We start from the raw sequence: 24087 nt of genomic DNA, 5'->3' as shown, positions 1-24087 counted from the left end.
TGAGTAATTTGAGATGCGTTGATTCAGTGATTTAGTGTTAGTAAGCAGCCTGCATAGTAGAATTATTGATTTAGTTTTTCCACGATGGGAAAGCTTCCTAGATTTGGGCTGAAGTCCTGGCTCGGTTGTGTACTAGTTGTATGACGTTGGGCACATTACTTCTCTGTGTGTCAGTTTCCTCTTCTGTAAAATGGAGATCGTAATACTTAACCTCATAAGGTTAATGTGAGGATTTAATGAGTTAATTTGTGTAAAGTGCTTATAACAGTGGGCATATAGTAAGCATTCAGTAAATGTTAGCTTTTATATTCAGATTCTGACAGCTTCCATTCATCTCTGGTTCAAGCTGTCATCCCCTTTTTCCTGCATTATCACAGGAGCTTCCTAAGTGGTTTTCCTGCTTTTACCATTGTCCCCTTTATAGTTTATTTTCAACATACCAGTCAAAGTGATATTGATCCTCTTCAGAGTTAGAGTAGGTCACTCTGCTCAAATCCTCTAGAGGCTTTCCACCGAAGTCCTTACTGCCCTACCAGGCATTACACAAATCCCCTTTCCACTCTCCACTTTCCTATTCCTCCAACCCCCCGACCCCTGTACCTCTCTGATCTTTTCTGTTCTCATCTCTGCCCTCTGTGCTCCTGTCATACTGACTTCTTTGTTATTACTTGAACATGCCAGACAAACTGCTGTTTTGGGATGATTGCATTTGTTATTTACTTTCCTAAAATTCTCCTCTATATATTTGCATGGATTACTTATTCAACTTCTTCAAATCTTGGCTCAAAATCAGCTTTACAATAGGCCTACTTTGATTACTGTGTTTAAAATTGTACTTACCACCCCAGTGGCTCTTTTCCCTGCTATATTTTTTCCATAGCACATATCTGACATCTTACAGATTTCAGTTTCTGATTCCTTTATTATACAAGTCTCCTTTCTGGAATGTAAGCTTCGTGGGGGCAGAGATTTTTGTTTATTGTGTTTACTGCCCTTTTTGTTTTTAGTACTGAGAAACAGTGCCTGGCATGTATAGGCATTCAGTAAATATTTGCTGCTTAAGTAAATTATATTTGTATATATGATATATGTATATTATTGAAAACCAGAAAGTGAAGTGGCTGCTGCAGAGAAATACTCCATCCAGTATGAAGAAATGGAAGTAAATGTTCTTTCCTATGCTGAATAACATCAATATTTTTCTTTGTTAGAGATGTTCAGTCTTACTACGTCTTTGTGAGCTCATGGATGATGAAAATGGAATCTATTTTATCTAAAGAGCAAAGAATGGATAAATTTGCTGAAGACCTCACCAATAGATGTAATGTTTTTATACAGGTAGTTGCATCTTCTTACTTATAATATTTGGGGGGGGGTCATTTCTTTGTTAATCCAATGTACAGAAGGTGCACTTTGAAAAAACTGTAAAGGGTAGGATGTGTTTTTGTTTTTAAAACTGAAAATTGATTTGGTTATGTATGCTTGGATCTGTTTGACTTAATTGATTAATTTAGATTTTCTAATATATGCATTTAAATCTCTACACTCCCTCCAAGGCACGACTTTTTTGCTGTATCCCATAAATTTTGATGTGTTGTATTTTTATTGTTCTTTAGTTCAGAATATTAAAAAACATTTATTGTGATTTCTACTTTGCTCTCTTGGTTATTTTGAAATAGAATTCTTAGTTTCTAAATGCATGAGGGTTTCCTAGTTATCTTTTTATTATTGATTTTTAGCAATACTAAAATACTTCCAGTATTTTGAAGTTAGTTGAGATTTGCATTGTGGCCCAGCCTATGGACAGCTTTGGCAAACATTTCATGTATACTTAAAAAGAATGTAATTTGCTTTTTATTGGTTGTGGTGTTCTATATATATCAAGTAGGGTCATGTTTGTTAATGATTTTGTCTGAATATTCTATCAGTTACTGAGACAGCTGGGTTAGAATCTCCCACTATTATTGTGGATTTTTCTATTTATCCTTTGTAGCTTTGTCAGCTTTTGCTTTATATATTTTGAGATGAAGTAAGTGGATAACATTTAGAATTGTTATAGTTTACTGGTGAGTCAAACCTTTTATCATTGTGACATGTCCCTTTTGATCTCTAGTAATGCTTTTTGTCATAGGTCTTTTGTGTGTGATAGTAACATAGCTGTACCAGTTTTCTTTTAATTAAGGTCTATATGGTCCATCTGTTGTCATCCTTTTACTTGCAACCTGTTTGACTTCTTTATTTAATGTGTGTCTCCTATAAGCAGCCTGTATTTCTCCCCAACAAAACCGTTTTCTGTTTATGTCAATATTGATATTTAGATTTAAAATTAGCACCTGATTAGTTGCTTTCTATTTGTCTCACTTGTTCTGTGTCCCTATTCTTTTCCTTTCTTGCTCTTTTTTGAATTATTTTTATTATTTCATTCTTCCTTCTGTTGGTTTGTTAATTCAGTATTTTACTGTTTTTTTTTTTTTTTTTTTTTTTTTTTTTCCTTTTTGCGGTATGCGGGCCTCTCACTGTTGTGGCCTCTCCCGTTGCGGAGCACAGGCTCCGGATGCGCAGGCCCAGCGGCCATGGCTCACGGGCCCAGCCGCTCCGCGGCATGTGGGATCCTCCCAGACCGGGGCACGAACCCGTATCCCCTGCATCGGCAGGCGGACTCTTAACCACTGCGCCACCAGGGAGGCCCTTACTGTTTTTTTTTAGTGGTTACTGTAGATATTAAGATGCATTATTGGGCTTCCCTGGTGGCGCAGTGGTTGGGAGTGTGCCTGCCGATGCAGGGGACACGGGTTCGTGTCCCGGTCTGGGAAGATCCCACGTGCCACGGAGCGACTGGGCCCGTGAGCCATGGCCGCTGAGCCTGCGCGTCCAGAGCCTGTGCTCCGCAAAGGGAGAGGCCACAACAGTGAGAGGCCCGCGTACCACACACACACACACAAAAAAAGATGCATTATTGAACATACAACTCCAATATAAATTAGTAGTTTCACCACTTTCCAGACAGTATAAGGATCTTAAGCCACTTTAATTCTATTTATCCCTCTCTCACCTATGCTGCTGCTGTGTATTTTGATTCTGTATATATTTTAAATCTTATAAGGCATTGTTGCTGTTGTTTTTAATAGTATTCATTTAGATTTACCCATATATTTACCCATTCTGTTACTTTTTATCCTTCCTGCATCTCCTCATCTTTCTACTTGTGGAATACGTGTTAGTATTTCATTTAATTTTTAAAATTTTGTTTTTGTTGAGAAGTCAGATGTTAGTTTTGTTGCTTTTTCAATATATGTCTTTGTTTAATTGCTTATAAGATTTACTTTTTGGTTTTTAGCGATATTATTACTTTGATGAACCTATATGTGGTTTTCTTTGTGTTTGTGCTGCTTGGGATTTGTAGAGCTTCTGGAATTTCTGGAAAATTCTCAGTCTTTAACTCTTAAAGTACTATTTCTGTTCTGTTCTCTTTCTGTTCTAATTATTTTTTCAGTTACATCTAACCTGCTATTAAACCCATCTGCTGACTTCTTTTATTTTTTTCTGAGTTCTTAATTTTAATTATTTTACTTTTCAGTTTGTTTCTTTTTTATAGTTTCCAGTTCTTTTCTGAAATAATTTTGTGTTTTATTTCTTCAGCATATTCAACATAACTATTTTGAAGCCCATGTCTAATAATTTCATTATCTAGGTCTTTCTATTATCTATTTTTTGTTGTTGTTTGTTTTTGGATATGTCTTATCTCTTTGTATGCCTTGTTATTTTTAATAACGCATGTTGTATATGGAAAAACTGTAGATATAATTGAGGATCTGGGTATTGTTTTTCTTCCTCCAGAGAGGATTTATAATTTTTGCTTCTGATACACAGCTAGTCTAGGACAAGCAGCACCCAGATCACCTCAGCCCAGTCATGGATTGAGATGACTTAAAGTGGGACCTAAATTCTATGATGGCTGTCTTTTCTAGTTCATGCTTACTTTCTAGGGGGTGGTTTTTAAGAACCCAACTCAGAGCCTAGGTGATTTGCCAGGACCCCCTCCCCTCCTTGATGGGCCATGAACTCGTATTTTTACCCTCCTTCCCTTGTGGGTTTGGCTTCTGTCTTTACTACCCTCTTCGGGAATGGGCAGATACCTCTGTGGGAAAGCAGCCACAAACGCCAGGCTCATGTCTCTGGGTTTCTGTCTTCTCCCAGGTCTTGGCCTTGTATTTTCTTATTTTCTTGATAGCTCTTTGATGCTTTTCAAGAGATTTAAAAAATGTTTTGCCCAGATTTCCTAGTTGTTTTCTGTGGAAAGGTTGGTCCAAATTATTCTGCAGTTAACGGAAACAGACCCCAGACCTCCACCCTCCCCATTTAGATGTTTAAAATACATCTTTTGTGTATGTCCCTCACAAATTAATGACCATCAAGGAATGGTGTGGTATTGGCCCATGAGTTCTCTGCCCCCTTTCCCCCACAAAAGGAAACTCCCTTTTTTTTTTTTAACCTGCCTTAGAGTTATACTTTTGCTGTTCCTTGTCTCTGCTTTTTAACTTTTCCCAGTGCTGCACTAGGGCAGAGTCTGGTGTAATAGTCCTGTAGCTGACAAGGTAAGACTTGTGGCTCTTTCCTGCATGTATGCCCCAAGCTTTGGTCTTATTGTCACCTCTTAGGATGCTACCTTCTCTCTCATTTCTTAGTTCTCTTAATTTTATCACATCTCTTCACCACAGAGCTATTATTGGTTCACAAAAATCCCCTCTCCCCCCATTGGCTATCACTCCTTTAGTGAGCCATTGTTACTGATGGTAGAGCAGGAGAAAAAGATTGAGAATCACTGGCATATAGCTTCTGCCCTGGCTCATTGGATATATTCACAATAACGTAGTTCATCTCTAAACTGTACATGTATCTTTTTTTGGTCCTTCTTTATAAACCTAAAGAATCTCCGTCATTATGTTTCTCTGTGTCCGTTTTGGATCTAAATGAAAATATATTTGAGAGGTAATATCCTTTTTCCTGTTTTGTATTCTATAATGTTTCCCTGGGTTTACTAGCACTAAATTTTTTTTTTAAACCTTACAAGACCTGTGGCTTCCTTCATAAATAGAAGGATAGGAGAGAATCTGTTCTTATTGGGCTGGAAGGAGAGAAAGACTGAATAGCACCAGCATAAGCAGGGGACATGGTAGCAGATGGATAGTAGAGATTGGCCTGGGTGGAAAAGAAATGGGGATTCGCTTGGAACTGAGAAATACTGTTGGATATCTGTACTGGCCAGAGAGCAGCTCTCTTTCTCCTTCTCATTTTTCAATTCCTACTTCCTTAGAGTCCTCAGCTCTTGTCTTAAGCTGCAGCAGATAGGAGTCTTTATCCTCTTGCCTGGCAGGTAAGATAAGGATGAATAGATATCTTCCTGACATCCAAATCGTTCCTCTGAAAGTCTTGTTTTAATGGAAAGATTCTTTAACTGTGGTTATATGCTGTAATGTCAACCGTACTAAATTTCTGGTAAGTGATAGGTTACATAACTTTTAAGGGCGGCTTTGAAACTTAACCACCATGTATAACATTGTGTAAGAAAGAATATTTCAAAATCTTAAGAGCTGACTTTAAAATGAACTTTAAAGTTATTGGCAAGTTGAATTATTATTACATAGAGAATGGAATCTTGAAGAAATGAAATCTTTTCTTGTGATTATAATCAATGTTTTATATTATTTTTTATAGGGCTTTTTATATGCATATAGTATTAGTACCATTATTAAAACCACAATGAATCTCTACATGTCCATGCAAAAGCCAATGACCAAAACATCAGTTAAGGCATTATGCAGGCTTGTTGAACTTCTCAAGGTAGGTTTTAGATTATTTTACCTTGCCATTATAATTGAGAAATGACCCGAGCTTAAAGCAGGATATTTTTTTTGGTTAAGATTTGACTTCTTGATTATGAGAATAAAAAAATTATGGAAAAGTGTAGTTAGCGCTCAGTTGGATAACGGAATTAGCCACTGAAAGAAATTTCTGAGTAGTTTTCTATGAATGGCCAATAAACTTCATTAAAAGTTAACATGTAGTGAAAGAGAAAAGAAGGACAATGAAAAGGTTAGCCTAAGTATTGGTAAAGTTTTACTCACGGAAGTTTTAAGCATGTTGCATGAGTTTTAAAAATACATGAGACGGGCTTCCCTGGTGGCGCAGTGGTTGAGAGTCCGCCTGCCGATGCAGGGGACACGGGTTCGTGCCCCGGTCTGGGAGGATCCCACGTGCCGCGGAGCGGCTGGGCCTGTGAGCCATGGCCGCTGAGCTTGCACGTCTGGAGCCTGTGCTCCGCAACGGGAGAGGCCACAACAGCGAGAGGCCCGCGTACCGCAAAGAAAAAAAAAAAATACATGAGATGTTAATACTAATTTACAGTATTCAAATGCATATGAGGCTAGTCAGCATGAGGCTCTTTATTTTGTAATTTAGAGAAAGTGTTATAATTTTGGGATTTGAATACTTTTGAAAATGTGGTAAAATGCTTCTTAGCATACTCTGTATAAATAAAAAAAAGAAACTCCTTACAGGCAGGAGAGCCTACTTTTAACTTTTTGTAAAAACTGAAATAAAGATTTGCTAGTAAATTTCTGCTAATAGTGGCTTTAGATTTGCTTAGGAAATAAAGTTAGTTTGGAGATTGTGTCTTTGGATTTTTAGCATTTTTTTCTTTAAGGTATTACCAGTTATATTTATTTTTTATGAAATACAAATACAGAAGTGTATATATGTATAGATGCATATATATCTTATATCAAATATATAAGCATAATTTAAAAAATAATAAACACTTAAAAACATATCATCCCACTTAGGAAATAGAATGTTACCAATATTTTCAAAGCCCCTGTGTTGTCCCTCCCTGATCGCATCCTATCCTACCTCCTCAGAGGAACCACAGCCCTGAATTTTATCATTCCCTTGTTTCTTTTTAGTTTGCCACATATGAATGAATCTATCAACCATTCATTGTTTAGTTATGTTTTTGAAATTTGTATTAATGTATTCTTCATATATTCTTTGGTTTGGTTCATTTTACTCAAAATTTTTTATTTGAACTTACCCATGTTGGGATGAGTAGCTGTAGTTCATTAATTTTCATTACTGTGTAGCTTTCCTGGGGATGGACTTTTGGGTTTTTTTTCCAGTTTTTGCTATTATAAATAATGTTGCCATTTTTGTATATGTCTCGGTGTAATTGTGCAGAAGTTTTTCTGAAGTATTGTATACCTGTGAGTGGATTGCTGGGTTCTGTGATATGTACATAATCAGCTTTTCAAGATGATGCCAGATTGTTTTCCAAAGTAGTTTTATCAGTTTACACCTCCCACAATATATTAGACTTCCCATTGTTCCCTGACTGGCCAACATTGGTATCATCGGCCTTTTGTGTGTGTTTATGTGTGTGCGCACATGCACATTGGTGTTTATAAATGATTTTATACTTAACATTCATTTCCCTGATTGTTAATGATGGTATATTGTCTAATACTGTTAACTGTGTTTCTTTTGTGAAAAATATATTCATGTCTTTTGTTCAGTTATCTATTGAAATTTTTGCCTTTTTTTAAAAAAAGTGTTTAATTTGTTTGGTGTCTTTACATATTCTGTGTACTAATCCCTTGTGTGTGGCAGATATTTTCTCATACATTGGCTTGTCTTTTAATTTTCTTTATAGTGACTTTTGATAAATAGAAATTGTTTATTTAATATAGTTGAATTTACCAGTCTTATCCTTTATGGTAGTGCTTTTTGCATCTCATTTACAAATGTCTTACCTGGCTCAAGGTCATAAAGATAATGCTGTAATTTTACCTAAATGTTTTGAGTTGATTTTCATAAAATCGCTTGTGATTCTTTTTAGGCAATAGAACATATGTTCTACAGGAGAAGCCTGGTTGTGGCTGATTCAGTCTCTCATATAACGCAGCACCTTCAGCATCAGGCTCTTAATTCTATTTCCGTGGCCAAGGTATGAAAGTTCGTATGTATTCAGCATAATTATATTATCTTTCCATTTGGCCCTTCCTGTTGTTTTATTTGTGTTTTCTAGTTAAACCTGTGTACTCCATTTCTTCTAACACAATATTCTTGGTTATAATCTCCATGGTATTTTATGATTTTACGTAGAGTGATCAGGGTTATCTTTACTCTGAATTTGCAGCATTAACACAGTTCTATTAAAAAATGACATATTATGCATTTTAAAAATATGATGCATCTTCTTTTAAGAAATGATTTTCTTATTACATTAATACGGTAATTTTGAAGTATGCCTGGTAATTTCCTGTCCCTGACAGTGCTCAGTGATAATGTTATGGCAGTAAAGCATCTAACATTATCACAAGAAACTGAACGGGGAAAGTATTTGTCTAAGTGCTCTTAAATTGAATCATGGAAAAGATAACTGAGGAATTTTTCTTCTGCGTCTTTTGTTATTGCCTCAGATTTAAAGCTGATATTTCCTGTTTTCTTTTATCTTTAAGAAAAGAGTAATTTCTGACAAAAAATATAGTGAACAGCGTCTTGATGTGCTCTCTGCTCTAGTTTTGGCTGAAAACACTCTCAATGGACCAAGCACAAAGCAACGACGACTTATTGTTTCTTTGGCACTAAGTGTTGGCACACAAATGGTAAGTGTGTTGCTATTATTTATGGAATAAAAATGAGATCTGAGGTTTCACACTTCCCTTATTACTGACCTCAGAAACCTGTCTTTCAAGTGCAACTTCTCTGCCTTTTTCCCCTCCCTGATAGAAAACATTTAAAGATGAAGAACTCTTTCCACTTCAAGTAGTCATGAAAAAGCTGGATCTTATCAGTGAACTTAGAGAAAGGTAAGTAGGTATATATAGTGATACTCAAAAGATAGGGGTAATGGAAACATCAGGGCTTTTCTTTTTTTTTAAGGATAGCAAGACAAGGAATATAACTTAGGTAGACCATTAGTTCCTGTTCATAACTTCTTTAGCATGACTAAAAGTAGACTGTGACAAGCGACCATATTTCTTTAACTTTGCTTCTACAGTTAAGGATGTAGCTTTTGGAAGAACTCACATGAGAAAATGTGATATAGCCCTTACAGCATCTGGCAGACCCTGGAACATATTGTGATTGTTGTGATGCGTATCTCTGATGGACTTAAAATTGCTGCTTTATAACAAGACTTCATCTGTTTGTGAGAGACTTAGAGCCATCTCACATAGTCTTCTGTAATTTTATTTGGGGCATGAATTTGAATTACATTGTTGGTTAGCCAGTCACTAAGATGAATTAGGTTTTGGAAGGCTTATTTATATAGCTCCTGTGGTTTCATTGTTTTCTTTTTATTAAGTAAGCAATAAGTTTCTTAATGGGAAATTGGGTCTTCTGAATTTTGATTCCCAGCCGAATTAAGGTTTCAGCACAATTTGTATTTAATGCTCATATTTGTAACATGATGTTTTTGTTGTTCTGAGAAGCTCAGATTTTTGTAGTTAGTGGCATTTAACTTTGGACCCTTGGTAGAAATACTGAGCCTTCTTTACTCTAAGATACTTAATGATCATTTTGTTGCCCGATAATGTGTGAAATAGTCACTTAGCAGAGATTATAAACAGGTTGAGTGAGACTGGTTTTTGTTGTTGTCATTGTTTTGGTCACAGTTTTTTGAAAAGTCTCCATTTCAGCTTTGAGACAGGTGCATGTGATGCAGGTCTTCTAAGTCTAGTCATATCAAATAATATTGAAAATAAATTTATTTTAAACTCTAAAAGTTATCTGTATGTATTTTTTAATACCTTTATTGGAGTATAGTTGCTTTACAATGTTGTGTTAGTTTCTGCTGCACAACAAAGTGAAACAGCTGTAAGTATACATATATCCCCATATCCCCTCCCTCTTTAGCCTCCCTCCAACCCTCCCTATCCCACCCTATATTGTTTCTTAAGTATGCTTTAAAACTGAAGTGTATTTGCAGAATTCTGACAGTGTCGGGTATTGGAGTGTTTTGTTACTGTTGTTCAATTGGAAAAATATTTATTTTGTGGCTTTTCTATACTAATTTTGGGTTAAATGATGTAAGGAATACAAAAAAAGGAGTAAGACAGAGCTTTTACCCTTATGATATATAATGTCATTCCTTTTATTATTTTTTTGGGTTACTTCAATTTTGGTACCACTAATTATTACTTTACATTGTAGAGTCCAAACACAATGTGACTGTTGTTTTTTATACTGGCATCGAGCTGTCTTCCCAATTTATTTAGATGATGTATATGAAAATGCTGTTGATGCAGCCAGATTACATGTAAGTAAAGAATAATGTAAAGATTAAACCCATCATTTTTTTAGTCACTGTGTAAACCACTTTAATTAATTTTAAAATAGATCATTTAATAAACTTTTAAAACTGCTGATGCTGTTTTTTAACAGTGCTATGCATATTCCATAAAATTTATATAGTCTTAGATAAATTTTATATTGCTACTAATGAATTAATATATATTTCACTCTTCCCCTCTTATTCCTAATCATTCTCATTGCACTGGGTTTTAGTTTGTGTCAAAATAATATGACTTATTTGTCAGTAAGTTATATGTTGTTCAGATCTTTCCATTTCTTTATGGAAATGAGTGTATTTGAATGATCAAGGTAGGAAAAGGATAAGTTAATGTGAATTTTTTGTATACTTAAAGTATATGCTTCAGAGAATAAAATTCGACTCTTACTTAGGAAAGTAAGATAGTCATGTGTAAAAAAGCCTTCAGATTGAGGTTTTGTCTTTTAAGGTAGGTAATTAACCTTTGTAATATAATTTAGAAATGTAATTTTTCTAATTCATGGACATTCTACTTTTCGTCTTAGTACATGTTCAGTGCTTTACGTGACTGTGTACCTGCTATGATGCATGCAAGGCATTTAGAGTCCTATGAAGTACTTCTGGATTGCTATGACAAGGAAATCATGGAAATTTTAAATGAGGTAACATATTTTGAGATTGAAGAGCTTAAAACGTGTCTAGAATGCAATGTTTAGAAAAACTTTTTGGATTGAAGCAGGCTTTCACAAATTTAAGATTATTATTGTAAATCACAAAGAACTATCACTATTGTGCTAAATTGGTCTTTAATTCCTAATTTTTAATATAGAAATCCAGATTAGGAATTTGGGAAGCCTTTTTTTACTTTAGTAAATAGTATATTTGAATTTAAAGTTCTGTTTGTTAGAAGAATGCAAATGCAAAAGTTGGTTTGACTATTGTCTGCAGCTAATGGTCATACAGTTAAGGTAACTTAACTATTAATGTTTTATTGAATTTCATTTGGAAAGCTAATGACTGAAATATATTTAAAAGTATAAAGCCTATTGTGTAACAGATAATTTGAGTGCAATATAGTACATCCGTCCCTGTTTTAATGAAGTGTGTATTATAAACACTGATATCTTTAAAATTAAATTTCCAACTAGCAGTATTTTTATATGGAGGGAGGAATTAAAAAGGAGTACACTTCACAATATAAACCTTATATAGGTTTGATTAAATTGTGAAATTTTAAAATATAATTTCTCATATTAAATACTTGTATTTAGAAAATATGATACATGTCTGGCCAGTACTTAGAACCCCGTGGTACACCAGAAAAAAATGATTAATTTCATTGCTTTTAGCTCAATGAGTTTTGTGATTTTTTTTAATGATTATTACAAGGAAGCTTTTAAAAATTTTTCTCTGTTGCATATTCTCAGGACCTTTCCTCCTTTGTTGCCAGTTTCTGTAAATTTTATGCTTTATATTATATATTCATGTTCCTTGTAATGAAGCCATCAGACGTTAGCTTTTGATTTTTTTCAAGGGTGTTATAATTAAAATACGAATGAATTCATTAGAACTCATCTAACTGCTCCCTGGTCAAAAAAAATCTTTGATTTTCAATAGATAGCAAAATAATTTCACTCTCCCAATAAAATAATATTTTACCATAGAGTATTTAGACTCTTAAACCAGTTTGACAAATTTTTTCATCATTGCACAGGTATTAAAGCTCTAACAGTGAGAACATAGACACTTAGAAGAATAATACAATTAGAATATTATTTTGAAAAATTAAGATAGCAATTTTTTTGTGAATAGCATTTGCTGGACAAGTTGTGCAAAGAAATAGAGAAGGACCTGCGACTTTCTGTGCATACTCATTTAAAGCTGGATGACAGAAACCCTTTCAAAGTTGGCATGAAAGACCTGGCCCTTTTTTTCTCTCTGAATCCAATTCGGTTTTTCAGTCGTTTCATTGACATTCGAGGTGAGTGTTCTGGTTTCCTTCTTAGGGTCATATTCTATATCTGTTTGCCCTGTTAAAGAGCAGATGACAAAAACGAAACCTTGAGAAAATCTTTCTTTGTATTAGTGCATTTATTCTTGAATTCCTTTTCGTTTCTTCATTTTTATTTTCCTAGCACCTCATTTTAAAGGAAGAAATTTAATGTTCAAAGACAAGTTGTTTTGTTTTTAGTTTCATTTCTCTTCCTTTCCTACTGTTCATGAATCAGAAAAGTTTTGATTGTTTTTTTTTTTTAAGCTTATGTAACTCACTACCTAGACAAGACTTTCTACAATCTAACAACAGTAGCTCTTCACGACTGGGCCACTTACAGTGAAATGAGAAATTTAGCTACTCAGCGTTATGGATTGGTTATGACTGAGGCACATCTTCCTAGTCAGACTTTGGAACAGGTATAGTATAAACTGTTCTTGGTATAGTCTGATTGTAGCATGATAACAGTATTTCTCTAAGAAAAATTTTTTCTTTTTACTTTATTTAGTACATGTTTATATTCCAAGAAAAAACCTCATACTTGAGAAGAATAAAAAATTAGATGGTGCTAATTTGCTTTATGAAAGAATTTACCACAGCCTTCCAAATGTTTATACTTTTCCTTTTGTTGAAAATTTGAAATATACGTAGATTTATATACAGCTTTTCAGAAACATGTTGGGATAGTGAGGTGACTTCTGCCGAATTTTAAAAAGTTTAATCAAGGTGACAGTTAAGGATTTTAAACCTAGATACAATATATAAGCTTTAATATCTTAGAAAATTGGTTCAATTTATGTAATTGTATTTGTCTTAAAATGAGGAATGCAACCAAGTATTTAGGTTTACTAATTCAATAAGTTAATTTACAGTATGGCAGTATCTCATGAGTGCAAAGGTTTGTTTTCAGTTAAGTTGCATATAATTCTTTCTAAGATAATCCAGATAATATTTACCAAAAAATCTTAATTTAATTCCAAAAGTTGAGGATCATAATTTTTCATTCATCTTACTGTGTATATAGGGACCAATTGCAGGATCAGTTTGTATATCCTTTCATTCATTTATTTATAAATTTAATTTTTACTGAAAACATGCTAGACACTGAACTACATTTAGGGATATAAAAATAAATAAAAACAGTCTCAGCTCATGTGGGAGAAAAAAATGAGTAAATAAATTTTTAGATTAAAACATGAGAAAATTTATAATAAAAGCTTAATCAAAGGGGTATTGTGATATTACTTTGAGCCCCAATTAGAAAAGCTATGGAACAGTTTGTATGATACCATTAGGTATTAGAGTAATAACTGAAGAATGAAGGATTCTTATTAGGTAACTTGTATATTAAAAGTGGTCTAGTATGATTAAAAGAAGCAAAGGATTTGGAATTAGATTTTTTTTAAATCCCTGGGTTCTGCTTCTTCCTAGCTTCCTTGCGGAACTCCCTTAGCTTCATTTTCTTCAGCTGTGGAATTAAGAATAATACCTCATATTGGAGAATTCCATATAAAGAACCTTGCACAATGCCTGAAAAATAGTATATATTTTATAAATGTATACTGTTTATATATAATACACATATTCTGGCTATTATATATAGAATAATAGCCAGAATCTGGCTATTATTTTAGAATCTTTTAGAATCTAAAATAGATTCTAAAATCTATTTTTATAATCTGGCCATTAGTTTACTTTGCAAAAAATATAGAAAAGATCCTTGGGAAGACACATATTCTCAAGAGTGGTGGTGAAATGATTGAGTCATGGATCTTTGAAATTTTAAATTTAACAGTTCCTGTCTACACAAAAGGAATAAGATAACAAGCAGTCAGATTTCCCCAAGCAGATAGTCCTAACTGTACATGTCAGAAGGCTCTTTTTAACCTTTGGTTGTACTTTTTTTGTATAGTTGTTCTTTAAAATAATTTAAAAATATTGGGAGACTTGGTATAAGCAGTAAGTCACTATGTTGATATGTCTGATTATTTTAAACTAATAATAATAGAACTTCTTTGTGGATTGTTTTGTAGGGCCTGGATGTCTTGGAAATTATGAGAAACATTCATATATTTGTGTCTCGATACCTCTATAATCTCAACAATCAAGTGAGTGAGTTTCAGAAAAAAAATTTTTTTATTAAAAAAAAATTTTTTTTATATCTATTGAAGTATAATTGCCTTACAACGTTGTGTTAGTTTCTGCTGTACAACAAAGTCAGTTAGCTATATGTATACATATATCCCCATATCCCCTCCCTCAAGCCTCCCCCCCACCCTCCCTATCCCACCCCTCTAGGTGGTCACAAAGCACTGAGCTGATCTCCCTGTGCTATGCAGCAGCTTCCCACTAGCTCTCCATTTTACATTTGGTCGTGTATATGTGTCAGTGCTACTCTCTCACTTTGTCCCAACTTCCCCTTCCCCCCACCCCCATGTCTTCAAGTCCGTTCTCTACGTCTGTATCTTTATTCCTGCCCTCCCACTAGGTTCATCAGTACCATTTTTTTAGATTCCATATATGTGTGTTAGCGTATGGTATTTCTTTTTCTCTTTCTGACTTACTTCACTCTGTATGACAGACTCTAGGTCCATCCACCTCATTACAAATAACCCAGTTTTGTTCCTTTTTATGGCTGAGTAATATTCCATTGTATAAATGTGCCACATCTTCTTTATCTATTCATCTGTTGATAGAGATTTAGGTTGCTTCCATGTCCTGGCTATTGTAAATAGTGCCGCAGTGAACATTGTGGTACATGACTCTTTGTGAATTATGGTTTTCTCAGGGTATATGCCCAGTACTGGGATTGCTGGGTCATATGATAGTTCTATTTTTAATTTTTTAAGGAACCTCCATACTGTTCTCCATAGTGGCTGTATCAATTTACATTCCCACCAACAGTGCAGGAGAGTTCCCTCCCTTTTCTCACACCCTCTCCAGCATTTACTGTTTGCAGATTTTTTGATGATGGCCATTCTGACCGGTGTGAGGTGATACTTCATTGTAGTTTTGATTTGCATTTCTCTAATGATTAGTGATGTTGAGCATCCTTTCATGTGTTTCTTGGCAATATGTATATCTTTGGAGAAATGTCTATTTAAGTCTTCTGCCCATTTTTGGATTGGGTTGTTTGTTTTTTTGATATTGAGCTGCATGAGCTGCTTGTATATTTTGGAGATTAATCCTTTGTCAGTTGCTTCATTTGCAAATATTTTCTCCCATTCTGAGGGTTGTCTTTTGGTCTTGTTCATGGTTTCCTTTGCTGTGCAAAAGCTTTGAAGTTTCATTAGGTCCCATTTGTTTATTTTTGTTTTTGTTTCCATTTCTCTAGGAGGTGGGTCAAAAAGGATCTTGCTGTGATTTATGTCATAGAGTGTTCTGCCTATGTTTTCCTCTACGAGTTTTATAGTGTCTGGTCTTACATTTAGGTTTTTAATCCATTTTAAGTTTATTTTTGTGTATGGTGTTAGGAAATGTTCTAATTTCATTCTTTTACATGTAGCTGTCCAGTTTTCCCAGCACCACTTATTGAAGAGGCTGTCTTTTCTCCATTGTGTATTCTTGCCTCCTTTGTCAAGGATAAGGTGACCATAATGTGCGTGGAAGAAAAATTTTTTTAATGTAGAAAGGCTGAGGGGCCTTTGAAGAATTGATTCTCAATAGCGCAAGTTAGTAAAATAAAGAAGACAAGAAATAATTGTTTAGAGATCATCTTGTTTATTCCTTTGCTTTGACTGTATTATCTTTTTGAATGACTTTTCAATTATCTTTAATAAAATAAAATTGTAAAATTCTTGGGTTAACTGGCCAGTGTTTGCTATCGATTATGTTTGTTTCATTACAGATTTTTATTGAACGAACAAGCAATAACAAACATTTGAACACTATTAACATTCGGCATATTGCTAATTCAATTCGAACACATGGCACAGGAATCATGAATACAACAGTAAGAACCTTCTGGGAGGGAGGTTGTGTGGGTAGTAGACCCCTGTTGAATTTAGTAGTTTGAAAAGTAGTTTTTTTTCATAAAATATTCTGGTAAATATACATTATTGCTTGTTTATATTATACCTTAATCTCCATTTTTCTGTTTGGTATAATTAAAATGTCTGTCACTGAAATTGTGTTAGATGTGATGGAAGCTTTGTAATTCAAAAGGCACTTTAGGGACTTCCCTGGCGGTCCAGTGGCTAAGACTTCACCTTCCAATGCAGGGGGTGCAAGTTTGGTCCCTGGTCGGGGAGCTAAGATGCCACATGCCTTGCAGCCAAAAAAAACCAAAACATAAAACAGAAGCAGTATTGTAACAAATTCAATAAAGACTTTAAAAATGGTCCACATCAAAAAAAATCTTTAAAAAAAAGGCACTTTTGAATGTTTTACCATCTTAAGATCATCCTTATAAATAACATTGGAGATTTGAGGACATCAGCATAAGTATATATCTGGGTGGATTGTTTGATATTCTCTGTAAGTTGCTTCTGAAAGCAAATCATTGATAGTTTATTTAACATCAGTAATGCTCTTTTTTTGGGAGGGCGTTTACTAGTTATTTAATATCCATAAAAATAGCAATTTGCTGAAAAAATATCTTGAATCTTCTTAGAAATGGGCATTCAGTCACTTGCGAGAATCATTTGAGCTTATATGCTATGTTTCCTTCAGTGGAAAAAGAGAAGTCTTTAAATTTACCTGGTTTTCAGACCACAGTTTCTCTTTGAGGAAAGAAGAATGCAAGTGTTTAAATAGTAAAGTGTTATTAAGCGTATTTGGGAGTAAGGGAATAGGGAGAAGTTACATGACTGGAAAGTTACATAGGGACCATTTTAGTGTAGTGGGGAAGCCATTGAAGTATTTGAGCTGATAAGTAATGTGATTGGAGCTCTGTGTTAGTGGTTATCAATAGAGGAAGGGGCCACAGGTAGTCAGAGTTTCAAATTTAAAACAAGGAGTCATCCATGTAGAGATGTCTGAGCCTTTCAGGATGAATAAACTCTGAACCTTTAAGGATCAAACTCTTCTTTGACCTCATCTGTCAAACACTCATTCATGTAACAGATATAGGGCCTCCCTGGTGGCGCAAGTGGTTGAGAGTCCGCCTGCCGATGCAGGGGATACGGGTTCGTGCCCCGGTCTGGGAGGATCCCATATGCCGCGGAGCGGCTGGGCCCGTGAGCCATGGCCGCTGAGCCTGCGCGTCCGGAGCCTGTGCTCCGCAACGGGGGAGGCCGCAACAGTGAGAGGCCCGCATAACGCAAAAAATAAAAAAAAAAAAAAAAAAAAAAAAAAAAACAGATATAATTATGCTCATGTTTTATGTGTCTCAGGCACTGTGCTGGGCACTGGGATAAGAAAAACAGACATTTCCTGCTCTCATAGTAATTGCTCTCATAACTCTAGCAGGAAAAACAGTTGTTAATCAGTTAACCACACTAATGAATGTAAATTCCTGATGTCTGGTGATGATGAGGTGAGCATAGAAGAAGTAAGATCAGGGGCTGGCAGAGTTACCTACTCTTAAGAATGGAAAGGATATGGGCTTCCCTGGTGGTGCGGTGCTTAAGAATCGGCCTGCTAGTGCAGGAGACACGGGTTCGAGCCCTGGCCCGGGAAGATCCCACATGCCGTGGAGCAACTAAGCCTGTGCGCCACAACTAGTGAAGCCCACGCACCATAGAGCCCGTGCTCTGCAACAAGAGAAGCCACCACAATGAGAAGCCTGCGCACCACAATGAAGTGTAGCCCCCGTTCGCCGCAACTAGAGAGAGCCCGCGCAGCAACAAAGACCCAGCGCAGCCATGAATGAATGAATAAATAAGTGTATGGAAAAAAAAGGAATGGAAAGGGTAAAGAAGAGACTACTTCTAAGACTACTGCTGCTGAGGAGATCAAGAAAAAGCAATGTTTAAGCCACAAGAAAAGTTCTGAGAAAGGATGCATTTCTATAACTGGGTGATGAAGACTTAAAAAGGGCATACATATGCAAAAATAAGTAGTAATATTTGAGGGTGGTGGGGGTGGAAATTAGTACAAGGCTTTCATCTATAGGTCCGAATTAATCTTGTTATTTTGACTTTAATCTCAGCTCCAATCCTACTTTTTCAGTGTTTTCTGAGTCTAGGTCAGGGCCTTTTAACCCATTCTCAGAACACCTATACTTCTCATTTTAGAAATTACTGCAGTTGAGATATAGTTTATTTAACACATACTGTCTTAAAATACACTTCATGATGGTGACCATGTCTAGCATGAGAGCAGGCACATTGCTTTGCACATAAGAGGTGCTCAAAATATTTACGGATAAGTAATTGAGTGTTTACTCTCTTCCTTCAGGAAAGGTCAAAGAGCACCATGTTTCTTACTTTAGTATCATTTTAGACACGTAGATTAGTAATAAGTAATCTTATGAATGGTGGAACATAGAAGCTTCTGAGTGTGGTTTATGACTTGAAAACTAGAGTGTCAAATCTGGTTTATGATTCTAACTATAGCTCTTAGTCTTATTATGAAAGTATTTTCCATTTTTTAAATTTCTTTTTTCCTTTTGTGTCATAAAAATATTTAAGGGGAGCTTTTAGAAAGCTCTGTAAACTTGGGCAAAAAAACCTTCATTTATTTAAATATTTCAGGTCCAACATGAATTAGACTTTGTTAGATTATTTTATTCAGTAATATTGATTTGAAATTAATTTTCATAACGTTCTCCAATTTTTGAAATTTTAATTTTATAGGTTAATTTCACCTACCAGTTTTTGAAAAAGAAGTTCTATATATTTAGCCAATTTATGTATGATGAACATATCAAATCCAGATTGATTAAAGATATTCGGTTTTTCAGGGAAATCAAGGACCAAAATGATCATAAGGTATTTTTACATATTCTTTTTAAGGTAGTTTGATTCAACTGTTGAGTATATAAGCATACCTTATATTACTGTGCTTTGCTTTATTGTGCTTCTCAGATACTGCCTTTCTTACAAATTGGTTTGTGTCAAACCTGTGTTTTCAGATGATGGTTAGCATTTTTTAGTAATAAAGTATTGTTAAATTAAGGTATGTACATTTTTTTTTACACATAATGGTATTGCACACTTAATAGACTGCAGTGCAATGTAAACATAACTCTTGTATGCACTGGGAAACCAAAAAATTCATGTTACTTTATTGCGATATTTGCTTCATTGTGGTGGTCTTGAACCAAACCTGCAGTATCTCCAAGGTTTGCCTGTATGGCAAATGTTTATGCTAAAATTCATTATGAGTTACTCTCTTGGGGTTTTTTTTCTTTATTATTTTCCACATAACGTCTCCTTGATTTGGCTTCCTAGTTTCTATATTTTCCCTTGCAGTTTCTTACTCTTTGCATTCACTGTAAACAAAAGTGTAAGGAAAAATTAAATGATCAATGTAGTCAGGTGTTACCTTTCTGTATTTTAAAATAATACACAAGCAGAACATACTCATTTTGTAACATTTAGGCAATATGGAGTGCATAAACTAAATATCCTCCCTCATTTCTCTTTCTTTCCAGTTTCATTTTCTGGAGGCAGTTACTGTTAACAGTGTCCTGTGATGCCCTCCAGATGTCTGTGTGATAAACATGTATTTGTGCATTACAAAAATTGCTTTTTTTTCCTTAACAAAAATGGACTAAAACTAAACATACTGTTTCGCAGTGTGCTTATCACATGTCAGTACTTATAGGTCTACCTCATTCTTTTAAAGAGTTGATAGTAAAGATGTATACTGTAACTCCTTTAACCTTCTCCTACTGAGTGGATATTTAGTTTTTTTCTGATTTTTCTGTGTTACAAACGGTGCTACACATAACATCTTTGAACATTTATCTGTGTGTTCAAATATTTTTGAAAGACAGATTCCTTGAAGAGGAAAAGGGCAAAGAAAATGAGTATTTAAAATTCTGATACATATTGCCAAGTACTCTAAAAATACTGTATCAACTGACAGTCCCATCTATAATTTATAAGAATGTCATTTTCCCTTCACCCTCAGGGCTAAGTTTTCCCATAGTGAAATGAAGAATTGCAAGTGGTAACAGTACAGAGGCATATAGCCATGTGGATGGAGAACCAGCAGGCTTAGATGGATCTTACGTTTGATCTGCCGCATCCAGAACTGTCTTAAGCATCACCTAGTTCCAGCCCTTTTATACACTAGTTGTTAGTTCTTTTCAGTGTCAGAGCAGCAAAATATTACTTTCTGGTGAAATAATTATTAAAATTACAGATTACAGTTATCTGTGCAAAATTATATTCACTCTCATCTTTATTGGAACAGAAGTTACTAGTGTTTAGAGAAATAAATAATAATACTGTTGTTGGATAAGTATTGTTTCCATTTTTTATTAATATAAAATGAGTAATTTTCTAAATCTTTTAATTGGCTATGACTTGAAAAATTGTAAGTCCTTGATACTTCTCAGGCCATGGAAACTTGGTCACACATTTCTGAACAAATGTTTCTAGGAGGAATTGATTTCTTTTATCTATCTGACAGAGTAGTTGGGTCTAGGGAGACAAATAATGTTGGTGGAAAACCTAAATTTGGCGGCATTAATAATTATTCTCCTTATTTAATTTGTATTGACCTTGAATATTGGTAGTTTTTGTGCTATAAATTTTTTGTCACTAGACTTCAGTGACTTTTTTTAAGCACATGGAAATACAGAATTAGAAAGGACAGTCGTATTGTCACGGTAGGCATTTTATGTTTTAGGGGTCTTTGTTAATAATGGTGGTCTTCAAATTATCTCTCTAGTATCCTTTTGAAAGAGCAGAAAAATTCAATCGAGGCATCAGAAAACTTGGAATAACCCCAGAGGGACAAAGCTACCTTGATCAGTTCAGGCAACTCATCAGCCAAATTGGTAAGTTATTGTAAAAGTGTTGGGAAATAACGTACAAATCCCAAGACTATCTCATATATTAAGTATCTCATACGAATAAACTTAGTATGTGAGTGCCTGAGTTCAGCTTTATTCCACTAATAATTTCCTTTTCTTACCAAAAGTTTTTCAAGTATGATTAGACTGTTGGTGCTTAATAATTGAGAGATTATGGATTAATTTAAATAAATGAAATATTTATAAATAAAATAATATAAATATTTTTGTGGATAAGCTCTTCAGTTAAATTAAAAATATAATAACTAACTCATCTCAAAGACCATACTCATGGTAAATAGTCCACTGGTAACTATTTATTGGGTACCTACTCTGTTCAAGGCACTGTTTTAGACTTTTAAAAGTTAAGCCTAAATGCAAAGGTTTAAAATGTTTATGTGAAAAGTTAACTAATAATTTTTCTATGCTACATCATTTCATATTTATATATAATTTCTTGAGTTGTCCTTCTGCTTACAAGTAGAACTTGTCTTCTGAAATGTGTAATACTATATTTAAAAACAAGAACTGCGTTTAAAAATAATCCTAGATTAAAAAACTTTATGCTTACTAGAGCTTTTCACATATATTATCTTTAGTAATATCCGCACGGTAACCCTTGAGATAGGCATGTAGTCATGTTTTTAAAGATGAAAAAAGAGAAACTCAAGAGAGAGAAGTGGCGTTGCTGGGGCTTTTTTGGCTCCAAGTCCAAAGGTGTTTTGTATTCTTCACAGTTGCAGACACCAAGCAGTTAGTAAATTTTTATTGACTATAATTTGGTAAAATTGTGCCTCCTGAGATTCATTCATTCATTTATCAAACATTTATAAAGGCTCTGTTATACCAGATATTTTTCTAGATGCTGAGAATACAAATAGCCTTTGTTCTAAGGGTCTTAAGTTTACTAGTGGGAAGGGTGTTATAAGCATTTAGTTAGGTAGTAAAGTCAGTGAGCACTAGCTTAAGTTTTATAAATTAATTGGTTTACATATTAGGCCTTTCTATTTTGTATTAGTACAAGAACTTAGAGAATTTTACCTTAGTAAATTTTTAATTTTAAACAATTTAATAATGAGGTATTTTCAAATAAGTACTTTTTTATTCATAGTGATATTTGATGACATATTAGATTGTAAACTTTTGGAGCAACCTTTTTTAACCCTTTCTGAGAATCTGATGAAAACTCTGGATTGATTTTTGTTTTTCCCAGAACAGTGCCCATATGCACGTTCACATATATTTTTGCATATAATATACTGGAGTTCAGATGCTCAAAGTCAGAGTCCATGGGCCTCAAATTAAGAGCTGTTTTTCTGGAGCAGTGTTGCTTAAAACTTCACTTAATTCATACACCAATATGAGCTTTTTCCCCCATGTGAATACTGCCTGTAGTAGTATTTATTTCATGTTTTTATATTTTTTAAAAGTATAATTTTGTACTAAAATTATCATTAAATCATGAGCTTAGTATGCTAGTCATTTTCCCCCAATACACATCAAAATACACATTTTCCCCCAATACACAAAAAATAACGACCCCTCTGTTGCCACTAGCATGTATTCCGCAGTTGGCGCATATTATCCTTTTTACTTTGTTCCAGCATTTTATTCTTTATTCTCTTCTTAGGAAATATAAATTCTTTACCTCTGCCTATAAAAAATTGTAATGTGCTTTTGAGTCTCTCACTCTCTTGAGAAAAGGAGTAAGGAATCTCAGAGCTGGGAGCAAAGTGAGAAGTCCTTTTGCCTAAGTCCTTCTTTGCCTGCTGAAATAATTAACAACCATTAACATTTATTGAGCATTTATTTACTATGTGCCAAGGCTGTTCTGAGTGCTTTATATGTTCTAATGCATGTAAAACTCACAATGTTATGAAGTAAATGTTATTTCCATTCATTCATTCCACAGGTTTATTGAGGACAACACAGTGTTCCTAGGTGCTGGTGATACCTATGACAATAAACAAAGTCTTTGCCCCTTTAGAGCTTAATTTAACAGATGTGGAGACTAAGACACAAAGTTTATAACTTGACCTTGGTTTTATAGCTAAAAAGTACAGAGTCCATATTTGAACCCAACTAGTCTGGCTTCAGAGGTTTGCTCTTAACTGCTACTCTCTGTTTGCTTCTCACTAGCACATTTGATCAGTCAGATACCAGTTTGACAATTTGGAGGAAAACAATCACACTAGATGCTTGATTTTTCTAAGATGCATAAAGAAACATTTCAACATCATCTCTCATATTGAGATAAGCCTTAAAATAGATTCAGTAATACTACTTGAGGGTTTTAAAAGGTATCAGATGAGATTATGTATGTAAAGTACTGTAATATATGGTTGTGAAATGTTAACAGCTTCTTACCTTTTAGTCTATTCTTTCTCCCAAGTAATTTCATCTCATTTGAGTAGGAAATGTTGGCTCTAGGGATAGAGCAGTGAAGAAAACAAAAGCTGTATCATGCATCTTGCATTCTAGTGGGATGAGACACAGAGAGATACATAATGTATCAATGATAGGTGCTGAGTAAGGAGATATAGTGGGGCTGGGCAGTGCTATTTAGTGATATTCAGGGAAAGCTCTAAGGAGGTGATATATGGGCAGGAACCTAAATAACATGAAGGAATAAGCCATGTGCATGCATAGCTAGGAGAAGAGTATACCAGAAAGAGGCGACAGTAAATGTAAAATGCCTGAGTCTGCTTGGCATTTTGGGGAAATAGTCAGGGGCTGGAATGGAGTTAGTGAAGACCTGAATGGTAGGGCATGGTATCAGAACAGCAGCAAGGGGCAAGATCTTACAAGGCTGTGATGACCATGTTAGGAATTTGGATTTTATTCTGAGATGGAAAGCTA

At 34.7% G+C, this 24087-nt stretch overlaps 1 protein-coding gene across 3 annotated transcripts in view; it reads left to right on the top strand.

Annotated features, from left to right (window-relative positions):
* Positions 1-24087, top strand: part of WASHC4 (WASH complex subunit 4) — a 71173-nt gene that overhangs the window by 18594 nt on the left and 28492 nt on the right. For all 3 annotated transcript variants that reach the window (XM_060113261.1, XM_060113260.1, XM_060113259.1), the window contains exons 14-26: positions 1212-1338; positions 5716-5841; positions 7892-7999; positions 8514-8660; positions 8785-8864; positions 10210-10315; positions 10873-10989; positions 12140-12308; positions 12585-12739; positions 14354-14428; positions 16168-16272; positions 19058-19192; positions 21105-21213. In XM_060113261.1, the coding sequence (XP_059969244.1) occupies positions 1212-1338; positions 5716-5841; positions 7892-7999; positions 8514-8660; positions 8785-8864; positions 10210-10315; positions 10873-10989; positions 12140-12308; positions 12585-12739; positions 14354-14428; positions 16168-16272; positions 19058-19192; positions 21105-21213 (1559 nt within the window). The remainder of the gene's footprint in view (positions 1-1211; positions 1339-5715; positions 5842-7891; positions 8000-8513; positions 8661-8784; positions 8865-10209; positions 10316-10872; positions 10990-12139; positions 12309-12584; positions 12740-14353; positions 14429-16167; positions 16273-19057; positions 19193-21104; positions 21214-24087) is intronic.

Source organism: Mesoplodon densirostris, chromosome 11 (genome assembly GCF_025265405.1).
Source record: "Mesoplodon densirostris isolate mMesDen1 chromosome 11, mMesDen1 primary haplotype, whole genome shotgun sequence".
Classification (NCBI taxonomy): Eukaryota; Metazoa; Chordata; class Mammalia; order Artiodactyla; family Ziphiidae; genus Mesoplodon; species Mesoplodon densirostris.
The sequence above is the reverse complement of the archived record's forward strand: the minus strand, read 5'-3'. Positions and strand labels throughout refer to the sequence as shown.